The sequence below is a fragment of the Malus domestica genome, chromosome 08, assembly GCF_042453785.1.
Source record: "Malus domestica chromosome 08, GDT2T_hap1".
Taxonomy (NCBI): domain Eukaryota; kingdom Viridiplantae; phylum Streptophyta; class Magnoliopsida; order Rosales; family Rosaceae; genus Malus; species Malus domestica.
This window is the reverse complement of record NC_091668.1, coordinates 1394216-1413834: the sequence shown is the minus strand read 5'-3', so window position 1 is coordinate 1413834 and position 19619 is coordinate 1394216. Positions and strand designations below refer to the sequence as shown.

The 19619-nt window shown below is 41.6% G+C and overlaps 2 protein-coding genes and 1 long non-coding RNA gene across 8 annotated transcripts in view; 1 reads left to right on the top strand and 2 right to left on the bottom strand.

Moving 5' to 3' along the window:
* Positions 1-7378: 7378 nt before the first annotated feature.
* The window catches only part of LOC139198380 (uncharacterized), a 66232-nt gene continuing 53991 nt past the window's right edge, over positions 7379-19619 (bottom strand). Inside the window, exons 5-7 of the long non-coding RNA XR_011583835.1 lie at positions 8140-8237; positions 7959-8056; positions 7379-7783 (exon numbers count right to left, since the gene is read on the bottom strand). This is a non-coding gene — a long non-coding RNA (uncharacterized lncRNA). The remainder of the gene's footprint in view (positions 7784-7958; positions 8057-8139; positions 8238-19619) is intronic.
* Positions 12415-14896, bottom strand: LOC139198199 (disease resistance protein RUN1-like). Its single transcript, XM_070826469.1, has 3 exons — positions 14327-14896; positions 12802-13900; positions 12415-12717 (listed from the first exon to the last, which is right to left on the bottom strand). The coding sequence occupies exons 1-3, from the start codon at positions 14836-14838 to the stop codon at positions 12415-12417; spliced, it is 1914 nt and encodes a 637-aa protein (XP_070682570.1). The 5' UTR covers positions 14839-14896.
* On the top strand, positions 17346-19532 carry LOC103438604 (ATP-citrate synthase beta chain protein 2-like). 6 transcript variants are annotated; one of them, XR_011583832.1, is made up of 9 exons: positions 17346-17457; positions 17591-17652; positions 17839-17901; positions 17999-18057; positions 18446-18495; positions 18576-18721; positions 18934-18991; positions 19079-19202; positions 19292-19532. XR_011583832.1 is itself a non-coding variant. In XM_070827024.1 (9 exons), exons 8-9 carry the CDS (start codon positions 19095-19097, stop codon positions 19448-19450), a joined length of 267 nt encoding a protein of 88 aa, XP_070683125.1. In that variant the 5' UTR covers positions 17346-17457; positions 17591-17652; positions 17839-17901; positions 17999-18057; positions 18446-18495; positions 18588-18721; positions 18934-18991; positions 19079-19094; the 3' UTR covers positions 19451-19532. The 6 variants fall into 6 exon arrangements, 5 of the variants coding, with proteins under 5 accessions (XP_070683125.1, XP_070683127.1, XP_070683124.1 ...); XM_070827024.1 differs by having other exon boundaries at positions 18588-18721; XM_070827026.1 differs by having other exon boundaries at positions 17996-18057; positions 18588-18721.

The window sequence follows — 19619 nt, the reverse complement described above, 5'->3', positions numbered from 1 at the left end:
CATATCGGATCCCAGTTAGGCTTTTGATACTTCCCTCCCCTGATGTCTTCCACGTGAAACACTTGGTAACCAGGCCTCAGAATTCGTTCACTGTTTTTCATGGCCCTATTGGAAGATTCAGATATGGGTGTGCCGCCGCTTATGGAATATATGACATTCACCTGGCGTTGGTTACGGTTATCCCTTTGAGGGTGAAGGAGGAATTGATCAATTTTTCCTTCTCGTGCCAAAGCTTCAATACGATCACGGAGGATGATACATTTCTCGCTATCATGGCCGTTATGCTCATGGTAGCAACAAAACATGCCCGCGTTATTCGGGGGCGTGTAATCTGGGTGTCTCGGCTTTGGCTTTGGTATCAGGTGAGCTATGCTGGGGTAAATGGCCGCGCATGTGGCGTTCAAGGGCGTGTATGTCTCATACCTTGGGGTATGGGGTATCTTGACGCGGGTTTGACCCAATGCATTGACTGCCTGGGGGCGAGCGTTATTGTGGCGATACCCTTGGTTATCGGGATAGTGTCCCTTACTCTTTTTACTGAAATGAGAGTGGTGAGGATGGAAAACCTTCCTCTTGCCTTGAAATTGATATGTCTGTTGATTCGGCGAAGCATTATGCAAGGCATGGGGAGGTGCCACTGCTGTTTGGAAAGTCGAGGTCTTCTCATTTAGGTGAGTCTGGCTTCCACCTCCCACTTGTTGATAAAGGATGGTTGTAGGGGGTTTCTCCTGATATGTCTTTGCCTCGGCGGAGACATGGTTATAAGCCTGCGCCATCACCTCAGAGTAAGTCTTCCAAGTATTGGCATTGATCATGTATTTAAAGAAACAATCACGTAGGCCTGCCGTGAAGGCTTTGAGGGCAGTCTTGTCGTCTGCCTCGGCACACCGGGAGTATTCATGGCTGAAGCGGCCAGCATACATACGTAATGACTCGTCTGGCTTCTGGCGGATAGTGTACAGGTCATCTGCAGAGTGCAAGCGATCGGTTTGGAAAATGTGTTGGGAAACAAATAGTTTCCTCAATTCCTCAAATGAGTCTACCGTCTCAGGTGTAAGACGACAATACCAATTTAGAGCTCCACCAGAGAGGGTGGAGGGGAAGAGAAGACATCGCTCTTCGTCGGTGTGCATCCGGTATGCCATGGTGGACTCAAAGAGGTTAAGGTGCTCAATCGGGTCCTCTTTTCCAGTATAAAGTTGCAAGCCAAGCTTTTGCTTTGTCTTTGCTTGAAGGGGGGTGTTGAGGATCCTCCTTGTAAGAGGGCCAGGCCTGGGTTGGTTCCAGTCAGGTATTTCAGCCTGACGTTCAGCCTTCAACTTGTTTACTTCCTCAAGAAGTTGTAGGACAAGGGGGTCCTGAGCGGAGTTATGTGTCACTGGAGCTTTCTTTCGTAAATCTCCATCTCCTCTTGGAATTAGGAAGGTTTGATCAAGGGCATGTGATTTTTCCCTGGACTCGCTGTACTGGCTTCCAGGGTATGTCTGTCGGAACACCTCTGAGTCCCCTGTACCCTCATGTCTCTCTAGGACTTGTTGCCCCTTCCCCAAATTGGTGGCCGGCTTGGGCCGTGGCAGGGGACCGAGTCTCTCAGAAATCCTTGGGTCATTAATCTTTGAGCTTATATGGATGGAATTCTCTCGACGTTGCTTCAGGAAATCCCGACAATCGCGAAAGACGGCTTTCGATCCTTCTGCCCCTTCAGCAAAGAGGTGTCTCCCTCCACTTCTCATGGTTCGGGTCGAAGCAACTGGGTTAAGAGAAGCCTCATGTTGATTATCAAGTCGAGGGGTAATCTGTTCCCTATCAGGGATATCTATGTCGAATGCATGTGACCCTCCATGTTGGAGGGCACCCAGTTGATGGTTGACTTCCACGGGGGCAACAAGCTCGCGTGTCTGAGCTTGCCTAGCTTCGTGGAGTGTCTCGAAGAGCTTCTCATATTGCTCCTGGAGGACCTCATTCCTCATTGCTATCTTGTTGTTCTGAGCTTCCAACTCATCAACTTTAGCTTGAAGAAGAACTTGTTTTCCTTCCTTCTTTCGTTGTTTCGCACTATGTGCAAGGGGGGTGTCATTCTGTGTGCTGTGGCTTCCTTCGCTTCCCATGTTGGAGAGGGATGCCTGGTCAAAAGAAAGTGTACGAATGATAGAAACCAGCTTGACACAGCTGAAGAGAGTAGGAATAAGTGTCGTTTCCCACAGACGGCGCCAAATGTTGATGCACAAAATCAGCGAAGACTTTGGTACAACAGAAAGTGTCAGGTTTTGTGACCTTCGCTTGGTTGCTTCGGTCACTAGTGAGGATAAGTACGTAAATGAATAGAGACAGAGAAGCAAACACAGGATGTACGTGGTTCACCCAGATTGGCTACGTCCACGGAGTAGAGGAGTTCTTATTAGTAGTGAAGGGCTTACACAAGTACAAAGGATCAAGCTCTCAATTTAGTGAGTTCTTGTGAATGATTTAACACAAATGGCATTAGGCCATATTGTGGGGGAATGACCCCTATTTATAGAAAAACTTGTAGCTTTGTCACATTGACATGTGTCATGTTATGATTGGTTCTTGATGTCGACACGTGCTGCGCTCTGATTGGCTTCTAATCTTGACACGTGTCGAGTAGTGATTGGCCTCCTGGTCGGAGGGGAACTCTTCTGGGTCCTTGACAGTATAGCGTTGGCCGGTGCTCGGTAGTTTCGGGATTGGTCAAGTATGGTACAAACACTTGCAATCCTTCATATTCAAGTACACAAGTCTCTCCATGTTTCCAATGGATTCGTGAACATTCTTTAGGCTTGTGCAATCTACAAGAATCAGTTCCTCTAGATTGGGGAAAAGTGAGAAGTCAATGGTTTCACTAAGGCCATGAGAATGGCTGACGTCAAGGATCTTCAACGATGGAAGAAACTGTGGAAACAGAGGAAGAAAAAAAAAAAAAGAAAAAAGAACAATGAAATAAGTATCTAATATAAGAAATTAGTCATCGAATTAAAGAAAACATAGTAGTTCATTTTAACACATGGAGTTAGTCAACAAATAGAAAACTAACAAAATAAGGAAAATGAATTGAAATGCATGGAGTAACATACTTTTGTTCCTTTGCATACTTGTCTCAAGCTACTGTATTGCATTTCAAGAACAATTACGTTTGTTTGTACCATACTTGACCAATCCCGAAACTACCGAGCACCGGCCAACGCTATACTGTCAAGGACCCAGAAGAGTTCCCCTCCGACCAGGAGGCCAATCACTACTCGACACGTGTCAAGATTAGAAGCCAATCAGAGCGCAGCACGTGTCGACATCAAGAACCAATCATAATATGACACATGTCAATGTGACAAAGCTACAAGTTTTTCTATAAATAGGGGTCATTCCCCCACAATATTGCCTAATGCCATTTTGTGTTAAATCATTCACAAGAACTCACTAAATTGAGAGCTTGATCCTTTGTACTTGTGTAAGCCCTTCACTACTAATAAGAACTCCTCTACTCCGTGGACGTAGCCAATCTGGGTGAACCACGTACATCATGTGTTTGCTTCTCTGTCTCTATTCATTTACGTACTTATCCTCACTAGTGACTGAAGCAACCAAGCAACCAAGCGAAGGTCACAAAACCTGACACTTTCTGTTGTACCAAAGTCTTCGCTGATTTTGTGCATCAACATTTGGCGCCGTCTGTGGGAAACGACACTTATTCCTACTCTCTTCAGCTGTGTCAAGCTGGTTTCTATCATTCGTACACTTTCTTTTGACCAGGCATCCCTCTCCAACATGGGAAGCGAAGGAAGCCACATCACACAGAATGACACCCCCCTTGCACATAGTGCGAAACAACGAAAGAAGGAAGGAAAACGAGTTCTTCTTCAAGCTAAAGTCGATGAGTTGGAAGATCAGAACAACAAGATAGCAATGAGGAATGAGGTCCTCCAGGAGCAATATGAGAAGCTCTTCGAGACACTCCACGAAGCTAGGCAAGCTCAGACACGCGAGCTTGTTGCCCCCGTGGAAGTCAACCATCAACTGGGTGCCCTCCAACATGGAGGGTCACATGCATTCGACATAGATATCCCTGATAGGGAACAGATTACCCCTCGACTTGATAATCAACATGAGGCTTCTCTTAACCCAGTTGCTTCGACCCGAACCATGAGAAGTGGAGGGAGACACCTCTTTGCTGAAGGGGCAGAAGGATCGAAAGCCGTCTTTCGCGATTGTCGGGATTTCCTGAAGCAACGTCGAGAGAATTCCATCCATATAAGCTCAAAGATTAATGACCCAAGGATTTCTGAGAGACTCGGTCCCCTGCCACGGCCCAAGCCGGCCACCAATTTGGGGAATGGGCAACAAGTCCTAGAGAGACATGAGGGTACAGGGGACTCAGAGGTGTTCCGACAGACATACCCTGGAAGCCAGTACAGCGAGTCCAGGGAAAAATCACATGCCCTTGATCAAACCTTCCTAATTCCAAGAGGAGATGGAGATTTACGAAAGAAAGCTCCAGTGACACATAACTCCACTCAGGACCCCCTTGTCCTACAACTTCTTGAGGAAGTAAACAAGTTGAAGGCTGAACGTCAGGCTGAAATACCTGACTGGAACCAACCCAGGCCTGACCCTCTTACAAGGAGGATCCTCAACACCCCCCTTCAAGCAAAGACAAAGCAGAAGCTTGGCTTGCAACTTTATACTGGAAAAGAGGACCCGATTGAGCACCTTAACCTCTTTGAATCCACCATGGCATACCGGATGCACACCGACGAAGAGCGATGTCTTCTCTTCCCCTCCACCCTCTCTAGTGGAGCTCTAAATTGGTATTGTCGTCTTACACCTAAGACGGTAGACTCATTTGAGGAATTGAGGAAACTATTTGTTTCCCAACACATTTTCCAAACCGATCGCTTGCACTCTGCAGATGACTTGTACACTATCCGCCAGAAGCCAGACGAGTCATTACGTATGTATGTTGGCCGCTTCAGCCATGAATACTCCTGGTGTGTCGAGGCAGACGACAAGACTGCCCTCAAAGCCTTCACGGCAGGCCTACGTGATTGTTTCTTTAAATACATGATCAATGCCAATACTTGGAAGACTTACTCTGAGGTGATGGCGCAGGCTTATAACCATGCCTCCGCCGAGGCAAAGACATATCAGGAGAAACCCCCTACAACCATCCTTTATCAACAAGTGGGAGGTGGAAGCCAGACTCACCTAAATGAGAAGACCTCGACTTTCCAAACAGCAGTGGCACCTCCCCATGCCTTGCATAATGCTTCACCGAATCAACAGACATATCAATTTCAAGGCAAGAGGAAGGATTTCCATCCTCACCACTCTCCTTTCAGTAAAAAGAGTAAGGGACACTATCCCGATAACCAAGGGTATCGCCACAATAGCGCTCGCCCCCAGGCAGTCAATGCAGTGGGTCAAACCCGCGTCAAGGGTATCGCCACAATAGCGAGGTTTTAGCCTGCCATACTTAAGGTGTCTTACGCCTGCCGAGGCGGAAATCGTCCTTCGGGAAATATATGAGGGAGTCTGTGGAGATCATGCTGGATCTCGATCCCTAGCACACAAGACTTTTCGCCAAGGATATTACTGGCCAACACTCCACCAGGATGCCATCAAAGTATCCCGCTCATGTGACAAATGTCAACGATATGCAACTATTCCTCATTCCCCTCCAGAGCCTCTTACTCCTATGATCAGCCCTTGGCCCTTCGCCCAGTGGGGACTTGATTTGATCGGCCCAATGCCGGCAGGGAAGGGCAAAGTCTGTTACGCAGTCGTTGCAGTGGACTACTTCACAAAGTGGGCCGAAGTAGAACCCTTGGCAACCATTACTGAGGCAAAGATAGAAGACTTCGTGTGGAAGAACATCCTTTGTAGATTCGGCATTCCCAATGCGATAGTCACTGACAATGGGCGACAGTTTGACAACAAGAAGTTCAGGTTGTTCTGCTCTAAGTTCAACATCAACTTATGCTTTGCCTCTCCAGCTCATCCCCAGTCTAATGGACAAGTTGAGGCCATCAACAAAATAATCAAGCGCACTTTGAAAACCAGCTTGGACAAAGCTAAAGGCTGTTGGCCAGAATTTGTACCCCAAGTTCTTTGGTCATATCGCACTTCATATCGGACTTCAACAGGAGAAACTCCATTCTCACTTGCCTTTGGCACAGAGGCGGTTGTCCCTGTTGAGCTCGAGCAAGCAACATTCCGAGTCCAGAACTACATTCAAAGTGAAAATGACAAACAACTCACCCTCAACTTGGATTTAGTCGAGGAACACAGAAACCAAGCTCACTTGAGGAATGTCGCCTACAAGCAGCGCATCTCCAACTATTATGACTCTAGGGTCAAGCCTCGTTCTTTCAAAATAGGAGACTGGGTCTTAAAGAAAAGATTACTCTGCGACAGAGTCCCGAGTGAAGGCACACTTAGTCCAAACTGGGATGGACCGTATGAAGTCATTGGCATCAGTCGCCCTAGCTCTTACACACTTAGAAGCTCCGATGGCAAGACCCTTGGCCATCCATGGAACGCTGATCACTTGAAGTACTACTACAAATAGACTCACGATGTACAAGTGTTGAGCTATAGCCGTTCGGCATCCTATGTAATGAAGGCCATTTGGCAATGAATTCAATAAAGAGGTAATTTAGCCAACTCAGCCCTCACTCTTTTACATTCATAGCAAGCGATGCCGGAACCCTTCTCAATCAGAAAGCAATCTGTCTTCCACAGTCACTACAAAACAAGCAAATGAAGACCGTGTCAAGTGCCAAAAAAAAAAAAAAAAAAAAAAAAAAAAAAAAAAAAAAAAAAAACAACTTCATCCAAAAAGCTTCACCCGAAAAGCTTCACCTCCAAAGCTTCACCCACAAAGCTTCACCTAAAAAGCTTCACCCAAAAAGCTTCACCTAAAAAGCTTCACCCAAAAAGCTTCACCATCAAACCTTCACCTAAAAAAGCTTCACCAAAAAAGCTTCACCAAAAAAGCTTCACCTAAAAAGCTTCACCCAAAAAGCTTCACCATCAAAGCTTCACCTAAAAAGCTTCACCCAAAAAGCTTCACCTAAAAAGCTTCACCCAAAAAGCTTCACCCGAAAAGCTTCACCTAAAAAGCTTCACCCAAAAAGCTTCACCCGAAAAGCTTTACCTAAAAAGCTTCACCCACAAAGCTTCACCTAAAAAGCTTCACCCAACAAGCTTCACCCGAAAAGCTTCACCTCCAAAGCTTCACCTACAAAGCTTCAACACAAAACCTTGCTCCAAATAAACAAATTTTGTTCACAAAACCCAAGATGCCCTTGAACTTGTACAAAAACACTTGGGTAAACATAAACATTTTTTGTTTTACACCCACAAGGGCCCAAAATTTTCCTTCTTATTTATTCACTTATATATGTTCCCAAACATATTATAATAGATCCAACAACAAGCCAAAGTCCCAAATTTCATAATGGACAAAAGTACAAGCAATTCATCAATAATGAAGGTGCTACAAAAATTGGAATCTGCCCCAAAATAGAAATCCAACACAAGAGACTTTTTCTCTCTCTCCCTCTTCCGCCTCCTTTCATCTATCAAATTTCTGCAACCTCTGCTCTTCTCCAATGGAGCTGAATTTTGGACACCCTATAGTTCTTGAGCATATGAACAACTTTCAAGAAGGAACCATTTCTGTTTGAGTGACGGAAATTAAAGTGTTGAAGCTCCAAACATGATAGTCGGCTTCTTGCAGATTTCGAAGCTGTTGTGATGTTTCGAAGATCTGGAAATATTTAACCGTTAGTTCATCCTGAATTTTTGATATGTTATGAAAGAGTCGATGAGGAACAACTTCAATGAAGAAAGCATACCGATCTGAACAAGAGAAAATGGAGTTTCGAAGCTCACAACAAATCTGACGGGTTGACAGACAAATAATAACCAGTCATTCATCATACCTGAATTTCTTGAGTTATACAGCTCCGAGGGATCTCAAATTTGGATATGTTGTAGTTCACAAGCTGAGGAACAACTTCAATGAAGAAAGCATACCGATCTGAACAAGAGAAAATGGAGTTTCGAAGCTCACAACAAATCTGACGGGTTGACAGAAAAATAATAACCAGTCATTCATCATACCTGAATTTCTTGAGTTATACAGCTCCGAGGGATCTCAAATTTGGATATGTTGTAGTTCACAAGCTGAGGAACAACTTCAATGAAGAAAGCATGCTGATCTGAGCAAGAGAAAATAGAGTTTCAAAGCTCACAACAAATCTGACGGGTTGACAGACAAATGATAAACAGTCACTCATCATACCTGGATTTCTGGAGTTGTACTGCTCCGATGGCTCTCCAATTTGGATATGTTGTAGTTAAGGAATTAACGAACAACTTTCATGAAGACAACTTTGTGATTCGACCTACAGATGATGGTGTTATGTTGAAAAACAATTCCGGTTGTTAGGGGAAATGAAAAACAATTCCACCAAAGAAACATCATTATGATGTTTCATCATTATGGTGTTTTCATCATTATGATGCTTTCATCATTGTGATGCTTCCATCATTGTGATGCTTCCATTATGATGTTAATGCACCAACGGTTACACCTTCTGCAATTCCACTTATTCGGGCCTAGCAACCTTCATCAACAAAATCTATGAAGAAAAAGTCCGGGGCTACCACTTAGAAAACAAAAGAATGAAGTTTTGGTACTTACGACATGGACTATTAGCAAGACACCTCATTCGTCAACTCCCTCGACTAGAGACTTGGGGGACTCCCACCATATGCTACTACGCCTTGGTACTCAAAAGTTCGTGACTACTCAGTGACTTGGATTTTTCAAGTCTCCAACCGAGAAGTTTTCCTCACTCGGGAAATTAAGGGAACACTACCTCAAACTACATGCTTCACTCACAAAGCTTCAACAATACAGGTTTCAACAAAAGCAAAAATTCAAAGAACTTTATGAAGAAGGCTTTGGTGTATTTAACACAATATGTTGAAATGAAGCAAAGCTTATTTATTAATATTTTCGATAAGCCACAAATATGTACATATACATGAGTCAAAATAAACAAACAAAAGGGAGCCTTCACAAAGGTTGCTTAGGGGAAGTCTCAGCAGTCGGTAGAGCCCCAGAAAGAGAAAGCACCGGAGGGTGGTTATCCGGAGCCTCAGTACTTGACAAAACCCCAGAAGGAGGAGGCATTGGAGGTTCATCATTTGAAGCTTCATTACCAGGTACAGCCCCAGAGGACGAAGGCAATAAATGCCTTTGGAACAAACCCACAAACCGCTGATGATCAAGTAAAACCTTACCATCAGATTCCTTCATCTGGTCAAGCTTCCTCTTCATGTTTGTAGCATAGTCATGGGCGAGCCGGTGCAACTGCTTATTCTCATGCTTGAGCCCTCTAATCTCCTGTTTGAGACTCATCACTTCAGCAGCCAATGATTCAACTTGGCGGGTTCTAGCAAATAGGCGTTGGGCCATATTAGACACAGAACCTGCACACTGAACACTAAGAGCCAAAGAGTCCTTAACAGCCAACTCATCAGACCGTTTGGAAAGTAGTCTGTTATCTTTGGGAGTGAGAAGGTTCCTGGCCACCACTGCAGCGGTCATATCATTCTTCATCACAGAATCCCCAACGGTAAGAGGACCGGTAGGGGATATGAAGGATGGGCGCCATATGTTGTCTGGAGAAGGCGTGGCTGTCTCTTCTCCAAGGTTCAAGTCAAAACGACGGTCGGAGGGTCCAGACATTTTCAAATGTGTTGAAGAGGGAAGAGGTCAGACAAATCAAGATCTTAGAAGTGCAAGAAATGAGCTTCTACTGGTAGAGATTCAAGTGTGCTGTGGAACTTAATGTCAGCCTCTATAAAAATCTGCACTCGACGGAGCTTCAGAAATCGAAGAGGCATTTGCTTTCTCAAAAGCTGGGCTGCTCAGAGACCACGAGGGCCGATCTCAGAAATCGAAGAGGCGTTTGCTTTCTCAAAAGCTGGGCTGCTCAGAGACCACGAGGGCCGATCTCAGAAATCGAAGAAGCACCTGCTTTTTCAGCCTCGTCAGCACCTGTCACATGCACAATCAGCTTTGCGGAAATTACGGGCACTCTGTCGAAGATTTCTGGTGAAGTAGAAAGCACGTGAATCTTACTGTTCAATCACCGCTCTCCATATGCACCATCAACTCCTCGGGTACCACATATAACTTTGTCAAAGATCTCTGACAAAGTTTAGGCACGAGAATTTCGAAGTTCCAGCTACCCTACTATTACCCATAAGGGTAAAGGAACAGCACCACTGCTTGACAACTGGAAAGTCCCTATGTGTGTCGACCTCCGTGTTTTGCGGCAAGACAGGTTGGCAAGAACGTCCAACCTTTACTCACATTCGAGAAAAGACTCCCAACATAATTACTTTCTAAAAAACCGGAGTAGCACCGCTTTCCGAATCTCGAGAGTCAGATCCTCGACGGGATTGCTTGTTCGAAAACCGAAGAGGCACAACTCTCAGAACTTCGAGAGCCAGATTTCCTTAGATAAAGCTTGTCTGTAATCTTCACACGTAACATCAGCTTTCCAGATACCACATACCACTTTTTCAAAGTGCTCTGACAAAATTAAAACACGTGAAGCTGGCAGCTCCCACTACATTGCTGTGACCAAGAAGGGTAAAGGAATAGCATTACTACTTGTTATTGGGAAATCCCTATATACATTGACCTCCCTCCTCAACGGACAGGCAAACCTGCAAAAATGCTCAACCCTTTCTCACATTCGAAAAGGCACCCTCAACATAACCTCTCGAAATACTCAGCTTTATTTCCCCCCGATAATGCCTCAGCAAATAAGCCACACCAAGAACAAGAGTATCTCATATCATCAGGGTCGAAAGCAAGAGTATCCCATATCATGCTTTCTCCCTGTCTTTGTCTTTGTCCTTGTCCACACCTGCAGGACAAGGAGAAAGAGAGCAGTCAGTCGGAACCTGAAATCAAACCTCCAATTTGGAACTGACTGCCTGGAGCCTTTGCCTGGTTGCTTACTTAGCATTGCTCTCGAGTACTCATCCTCAACTGCTGTCAAGGTCACGAATTCCACCGGCAAATACCTCATGACAGTTGATCAGATATTGGCTCTTTACACTGAAGCTGCCAAGCGTGAATGAGTCACTATGAAGGAATGTTCTGAAGGACCATTTAAATGCAAAGGTTGCACACCACTTCTGCCATGCAAAAGATTGAAGCAGAAGGTTCAACGGTGGGCTGAAACAGATCACTACAGCACGACACCTTTCCATACCACATTCATTATTCCGTCAACAGCAATAGTATCCCATATCATCAAGGTCGAACGTACTCTAGATTTGATGGACTTGTTTTGACCCTCAAATTTTTGAGTCGGCCTTATACTCTGAAGGGCATCAGAAAACCCTCCAGCACAGTTCAAGAATAAGCCTGTGGAAAGTTACTTCTTCAAAAGCAAAAGTATCTCATATCATCTCTTATCCATTTGCTTCTCCTTATCCTGGCAGTTGAATGAGAGACAAGGAGAATGAGAACAATCAACCGGAAGCCGAAGTCAAACCTCTGCTCCTGGGTTGCTTACTTGGAAGTTTGACTGCTTACCTTGTCTGTCACCTCTTTCGGCAGATCTCCTAGCTCGGCGACTTGGGGGACTCCTACTATAGGGTTTGTATCACACTTGACTAAGCCCGAAACTACAACTAAGCTTCAAGTGAAATTGATACATTACCTTGTGCGTCAACATCAGCTAAATACACCAGTCCCGGATGGAGGAAAGGTACTTCCAGAGAAGGGCAGATGAAGATCAGACCACACTTCGGTACTTAGAAGTTTCGTGATTACTCAAGGGATTGGATCTTGCAAGTCCCCAACCGAGGAGTTTCCCTCACTCGGGAACTTAGGGGAGCACTGTTTGTACCATACTTGACCAATCCCGAAACTACCGAGCACCGGCCAACGCTATACTGTCAAGGACCCAGAAGAGTTCCCCTCCGACCAGGAGGCCAATCACTACTCGACACGTGTCAAGATTAGAAGCCAATCAGAGCGCAGCACGTGTCGACATCAAGAACCAATCATAATATGACACATGTCAATGTGACAAAGCTACAAGTTTTTCTATAAATAGGGGTCATTCCCCCACAATATTGCCTAATGCCATTTTGTGTTAAATCATTCACAAGAACTCACTAAATTGAGAGCTTGATCCTTTGTACTTGTGTAAGCCCTTCACTACTAATAAGAACTCCTCTACTCCGTGGACGTAGCCAATCTGGGTGAACCACGTACATCATGTGTTTGCTTCTCTGTCTCTATTCATTTACGTACTTATCCTCACTAGTGACTGAAGCAACCAAGCAACCAAGCGAAGGTCACAAAACCTGACACTTTCTGTTGTACCAAAGTCTTCGCTGATTTTGTGCATCAACAACGTTCTCCAAAGGAAAATCAATTGGCATAGAATCCAAAGGAAATTCAAGCCAACACAACCATCTTAATCCTGTAGGGAAATCTGCATAACATCCATCCAGTCGTACATGACTAAGATGGAGTAGTTGTAAATTGGACATCCTTGCAAATGCATTGGTTTCCAAGACTATCTCATTTGTGTTTATTGGATTGTTTGCAGGATGGTTACGCATATCCAGGACAAGACCTTGGATTTTTTTTGTACCCTAAAGGAAAAAAAAAGAGACATTAATATGCATAATTTTCACAAGATGAAATACATATATAGACATAAAAGGCATGTTTCTTACATTCTTTTTCTTCAATACTTGGAAAGAATCCTTATCGCGCCATAATCTACTACGTTTCTCAGGCTCTTCTGATTCTTGACGAACAATTTCTCTTCCCATAGCACGAATCATGTCATGCATTTTCACCTTGTCGTGTTCATCAAGTGTCACCAAGCATCTATCAATGAGATTTTGAATGCCAATGATTGTATAGAAATCACATCCATCCAATATTCTAACAATGTAGCTTTTGTTCCTTCCTATTAGGAAACAAGCAATGTGGAGGAATAATTTCCGATCATGGTCATCTTTTAAACTTTCATAGCTTATTCTTAGTTTATTCATGATTTCACCATCAGGAATAACTTTTAGCTTCTCCAATGCACTTTCCCATACACCTATACTTTCCCCTGATAAAGAAGAACCCAAAACTTTTAGAGCTAATGGAAGTCCGCCGCTATGTTGCACTAACTGTTTTGAGTGCTCCGTGTATTCTTCTATGGGATGGTCCTGGCCAAAAGCATGCCAACTAAAAAGCTTTAATGATTCATTGTAATCCAAAGTTTGAACATTGTGCACCTCTGTAACTTGATCTGCCTTTAGCAACCTTTCACGCCTAGTTGTTATTAGTATCTTACTTCCTGGATAAAACTGATCTTTCATCCTTAGGATTGCATCCAATTGGTCCATTTGGTCGACATCATCAAGAACAAGTAGAACTCTTCTAGAGCTTACGGCCCTTTCAATCTTAATTATTCCCTGACTAACACAGTGTATTTTCACTTCTTTGCCGTTCAAAATATCACAAAGAAGTTGCATTTGTATTTGAACTAAGCCATTTGGTCGATCTGCTGTTTCTTTGATATTTTCAATGAAACTACTTCCTTGAAAGCTTCTAAAGTTTGAATTGTAAACATGTTTTGCAATGGTTGTCTTCCCTATTCCAGACATGCCATACACAACAAATATACCAACATCACTTGATCCATCTTGTAACCATAAATTGATGCGTTCGGCTTGAGATTGAATTCCGATCAATTTTGGTTCAACACTCAATGGTGTGCGACTTAACTTGTCTCCTATCACTTTAACAATTTTTTTGATAAACTTTGACTCGTACCTAAGAATTTGCAAACAAAATGAAAAATGAAAAATGAATTGGGGAAATTAGATAATTAAAACATATGTTGATTGCCTTTGTTTAAATAAGAAAAAAAATAGGACTGCTGACAAAATTAATTTGAAAAAAAAAAGGAATACAACGCATAATTTATACGAACTATAGACAAATACATTACAGATCACATCCTAACTTTTTTCCACACCAGCTTTCAAAAAAAATTAAGCAACTGGAAACCAGTAGATTAACATGGAAAATGACTAATCCTTAAGTTGAGTTGAGTGTGATTTCTTTAAGTTGACCTAAATTGGAATTATTATTCACTACTGAGAGTGAATTAATAAATATATAAAAATCTATGTCACTACGGATCATACATCAAATTGACCCAAGAAAGAGAAGAGAAATGGAGATAATGAAAGTTACCCATATGCTTGATTTTGTAAGACCATGCCTGCTAGGTCTGCAATCTCTGCAAGTGCCGTCCTCCATCCCTCCACCTTTTCCAGCGACTGATGTTTCTGGCTTCTAGCAAATGCTTTTCCAACACTTCCTGTCTGCTTCCTCACGTGGGATGGATCGACATCGTAGAAGACTGGTAAAATTACATGGTCCGAGGTGGTCCTCTTGCGTTCAAGGATCAGCACAAGCTCATCAAGACACCACCTGGATGACGCGTAATCTTTCGAAAACACGACAATAGAAGTTCGTGACTGCTGGATCGCTTTCTGCAGTCCTGGCTTTATATCTTCTCCTCTCTCAAGTTCATCGTCGTCTCGGAACGTAAGAAATCCTGCGTTGTTCAAAGCTGTGTAGAGGTGGTCGGTAAAAGTCTTGCGAGTTTCTTCGCCTCTGAAGCTCAAGAACACGTCGTAGCGATAACTCCGAAAAGTGTTGGAATTAGAGGAGATTCTTGGAGATGTTCTCACAAGAGCCATTGATGAGGGGATCGATGTTCAAACAAAAAACTGGTGTTTGCTAGGTGCAATGCAAATGTCTGTGAGCAGGGGAAATATGTAATTGGGTCCTTTCCATCTACTTCCAGAAAAATTTACAAACAATTATAAAACGGGTCGTTCCCATCCATTGACCCAAAAAACATTTCTTTAAGTCACATATAGCCGGTGGGCAGACAAACAAATATTAAACAAATGTGGTTAAAACCGGTCCACGTGGTTTGTGACACAACAAACAAAAAACTTTATACATTCTTAAATTTTTTTAAGGACTTGGATTGTCTGCCCTTCTAGTTGTGGTGCCCTTCTATACGCTCCTATTTTGTGCGGTCACGGTTAAGCTACGTTAATATTTTATATTAATTTTTTAATGAGATAATAAGACAAAAAATAATTAAAATATAAAATATTGACTTGATTTAACCGTGACCGCACAAAATAGAAGGGCATCACAACTAGGAGGGCAGACAATCCAAATCCTTTTTTTAAACCCATGTGTAAATGGTGGGAGGACAAAAAAATTATTAAAAAATGATTAAAACCTGGCCACATGGTTTGTGGCACAACAAAAAATAAAAATTTTATACTTTTTTAATTTTTTAAACCCATGTGTAGACGGTGGGAAGACCAAAAAAATATTGAAAAATGTGATCTCTTGTTAAATTTAGGTATCCGCACTCTATTTTACTTATCACATCTTTAATAATTTTTGTTAGTTGATCTTTTTTAATTCATCCGATCTGATGGTCGAAAATTAAGAAGGTGTATGAGAAGTAAAATGGGGTGTGTGGATATCACACCCCTAAATTTAACAAGAGATTTTTCAGTGTGATCGTCACACGGGATGGTACACCACGTGTCGCTATGTAAATATTTAGAAATGTGCTATCGATGCACCCTATTTTACTTCTCACACACCCTTAATATTTTTTGTTTGCTAATCTTTTTCAATTCATCCGATCCGACGGCCGAAAATTACAAAGGTGTGTGAGAAGTAAAATAAGATGTGTAGATATCACATCCCTAAATTTAACAAGAGATTTTTCAGTATGATCGTTACACGGAATATTACACCACGTGTAACTATATACATAATAAGATATGTGTATTATAAAGTTTATAACTTAAAAAATAATATTTTCTACTACTCCCGTAAAAACACAAAGATTCGTGTTTTCGTACTCATTTCTGCTTTTCTATTATTCCGTTTCCAACCTCTTCTTAGAGCAACTCCACCCATCGGGGGACAGTGGAGAAGAAGGGGCCGGAGGCCCGATGGAGAGAGGTCCAGCCGTGTGGAGGCCGAGCGATGGTGGGAACCCGAGCGAAGGGGGTAGGGAGTCGACGGGCCTGTGGCCCGAGGGCTTTGCAATTTTTTATTTTTTTTGTGTTATAGAGAGAGAGAGAGGGGTTTTTTTTTTTATTATTTAAACAAACAAAAAAAATTATTATTTTAATTGCTTATTGCTAGGGAGATGGTTCCAACGGTGGAGATGTAAATGACAATTACCGTTCATTAATGGTAATTACTATTCATTTAAGTTCATTTAAGGCAGTTACTGTTTAATATGGCGGATCGAATAGTGCTCTTAGCTTTTTCTTTCGAGTAAACTGTCGATTTACCCCCTGAACTTTCACCTCACTTTCGATTTCCCCCCTGAACTTTTCCATTGGAAAATTAAGGACTCAAACTAATTTTTTTAGCCAATTTGCCCCCTACCGTTAGTTTTTCATATATTCCATCCATATTTCCGTTAAGTGAGACCATGTGCACAACATGTGAGGGTAGTTAAGTTATTTCACTCTTAAAAATGATTAAAAAACTGAAAATAATAAAAAAAGCAAAACTTTCCCTCTATTTTTTCCCGCTAATTCCTATCCTCGATTTTATTTTTCCCTCTCATTCCTATGCATGAGAAATGACATATGGTGTTATTGTCTACCATTTTTATTTTCTCTAACAAATTAATAATTTGACAAATGCTAATGGTGCTATTGTCTCCAAAGCAGTGCATTAATATAAGAAACCCTAGTCTTTTTTTATGGACATGTTTCTTATATTAATGCACTGCTTTGGAGACAATAACACCATGAGCATTTGTCAAATTATTAATTTGTTAGAGAAAATAAAAATGGTAGTACATGCTTCAAAAAAAAGATTAACTTAGCTACTTATGAAGACAATAACACCATATGTTATTTCTCATGCATAGGAATGAGAGGGAAAATTAAAATTGAGGATAGGAATTAGCAGGAAAAAATAGAGGGAAAATTATTATTATTATTTATTTTCAGTTTTTAATCATTTTTAAATTGAAATGACTTAACTATCCTCACATGTTATGCATATGGTCTCACTTAACGGAAATATGGATGGAATATATGAAAAACTAACGGTAGGGGGCAAATTGGCTAAAAAAATTAGTTTGAGTCCTTAATTTTCCAATAGAAAAGTTCAGGGGGAAATCGAAAGTGAGGTGAAAGTTCAGGTAAACCGACAGTTTACCCTTTTCTTTCCGCTGGCTTCTCTCTTTCTCCATTCTCACCTTCTGCTTATTTTCGAACCTAGTTTTTTTTCTCTTCCACGCCAGTGTTGTTCCAGTGAGTTTTGCGTTTTTTCCAGTGTATCTGATTTAATTTTTTTCGGTGGTTTTCGATTTGCAGATGGATTTTGTCTTTAAATTTTCTATTTTTTCATTTTGGGGGTTTGATATGTGCGCTTATTTGGTTTCAGGAAACGCTCATGTCCCAATTTTGGGGCTCTCAATGCAACTTTGCAAGCCCTTTGTGTTCAAGGTGTGTATATAAAATCTACCTTTTCTTTTGGGCTTTTTGTCGAACAAAATTTAATTTTTTTTGGGGTGGTCTTCCGTTTGCAGATGTGTGTTGCATTTAAATTTTGTTTTCATAACTTTGGGGATTTTATTTCTGTGTTCGGATTCTCGGTTTGGCTCTATGATTTGCTTTTCTTTTCATTTTCAGGAAACGGTGGTCTTTGTTTTTTGGAAATTTTGTATATGCGTTTGCAAACCATTTGTGCTTCAGGTATATAATTTCAAGTTTTCCTTTTGGTTTTCTAATGATGAGAGTTTTGATTTTTTGTGTGTTGTTAAAGTTAAATGTGTGTTTGGATTTTAAGCAGGAGTCGCTCACCAAGGCATTGCAGGGCACGAGGGTACAATTCGGACTCAGGATATGCAGGTATATATTGATTTGATTTATGTTGTATTGGTTGAAGCTTTGTTAACAGTACTAGAGTTGTTAAATTTGTCCACCATATATATTCACCAAATTATGTCTCAATGTTGTTGTTGCTGTTACTCGGTCATGGGGTTTCTTAAGGTAGATTGTTGTCAAGTTCGAATTTTCTAATTTTCTTTCTGCAAATTACTTTTTAATTATTTTTTGTTTTAGGAACTGCAATTGTATAATTGGATAAGAAAACTAGGAAATATGTTCGATTAGAACAAATAATTTTAATCATATCTTTAATTTATTTTTGGATTCTATCTTGGTATCATGTTGAGTGTTAGTCTTATCTTTAAACTTTATGCTGCTGAGTTTGTTTAAACTTTAATTGTAATTGTAGATTGATTTGGACCTAGGGATAACAACATTACCACTGGCAAGATATATCAGGTGCTTCTAACTCGATTTTGACGTCCTTTGCGGTGTGTATCATTTCCTACTTCGAACTTGATCTTACTTATAGTTTTTAGTTTTTGAAAAAGATGTAAATGTAATAACTGAGGTTTGTAATACGGAGGGAGACACCGTCAGTTGGTGGAATCATTAACCCTGGTTCTGAGGGATTTCAGAAGCTATTTTTCGGTCAAAAGGAAATCGCCATACCAATGCACTCAAAGTAAGTTGCCATTCTCTCATCCTCTTCCTAGATTTCGTCTTTCGTTGCTGCAAGCCACCTTTTGTATAATTATGTATATGCATGTATGCTTGGTTAATCTTAATTTTCCATATCTAATATATTCAAATCATGTTATTAGTCAGATTACCATTCTTGATCTGTTGTTTCGAGATTGTCTGACCTTTGGGTTGATAACTATTGCAACATTGAAGCATCACGCACTGCACAGCCTACTGCTGATGTCTTAATCAACTTTGCTTCGTACAGAAGGTCAGTGATTATTCTATGAGTAGTGTTTTGGAGTGCGAAACTTCTATGGTTGTACCTAACGATGAATGTATGTTGATATATCTGCAGTGCTGCCGCTTCTTCCATGGCTGCTCTCAAGCAACCAACCATTAGAGTTGTGGCGGTCATTGCTGAAGGTGTACCTGAGTCAGACACTAAGCAATTGATCGCATATGCATGGGCAAACAACAAGGTTACACGATTGATGCAAAGTCATCTTAATTTCACTAACCTGGGAAAATGAACTGGCGATATTAACTTTAATTATCGTATCTTTTGCAGGTTGTCATTGGCCCAGCTACTGTTGGAGGAATTCAAGCTGGAGTTTTTAAGATTGGTGACACTGCTGGAACAATTGATAACATTATTCACCGCAAGCTATACTGGCCTGGATTTGTTGGTTTTGTCTCCAAATCTGTATGTAGCTATCCAATATCTTGAACTTCAGATAATTTGGTTATTCATAAGACTGTCATGACGTATATACCTTTAACGGTTAGCGTATTGGAATTGAGTTCATTCATTTCTGTCCTCTGCCCTTACGTTGGCAAGACTGTCCAGGTGATGGTACAAAATCACAATGTTCATATGTCCTACCTTTTCTTTTTTG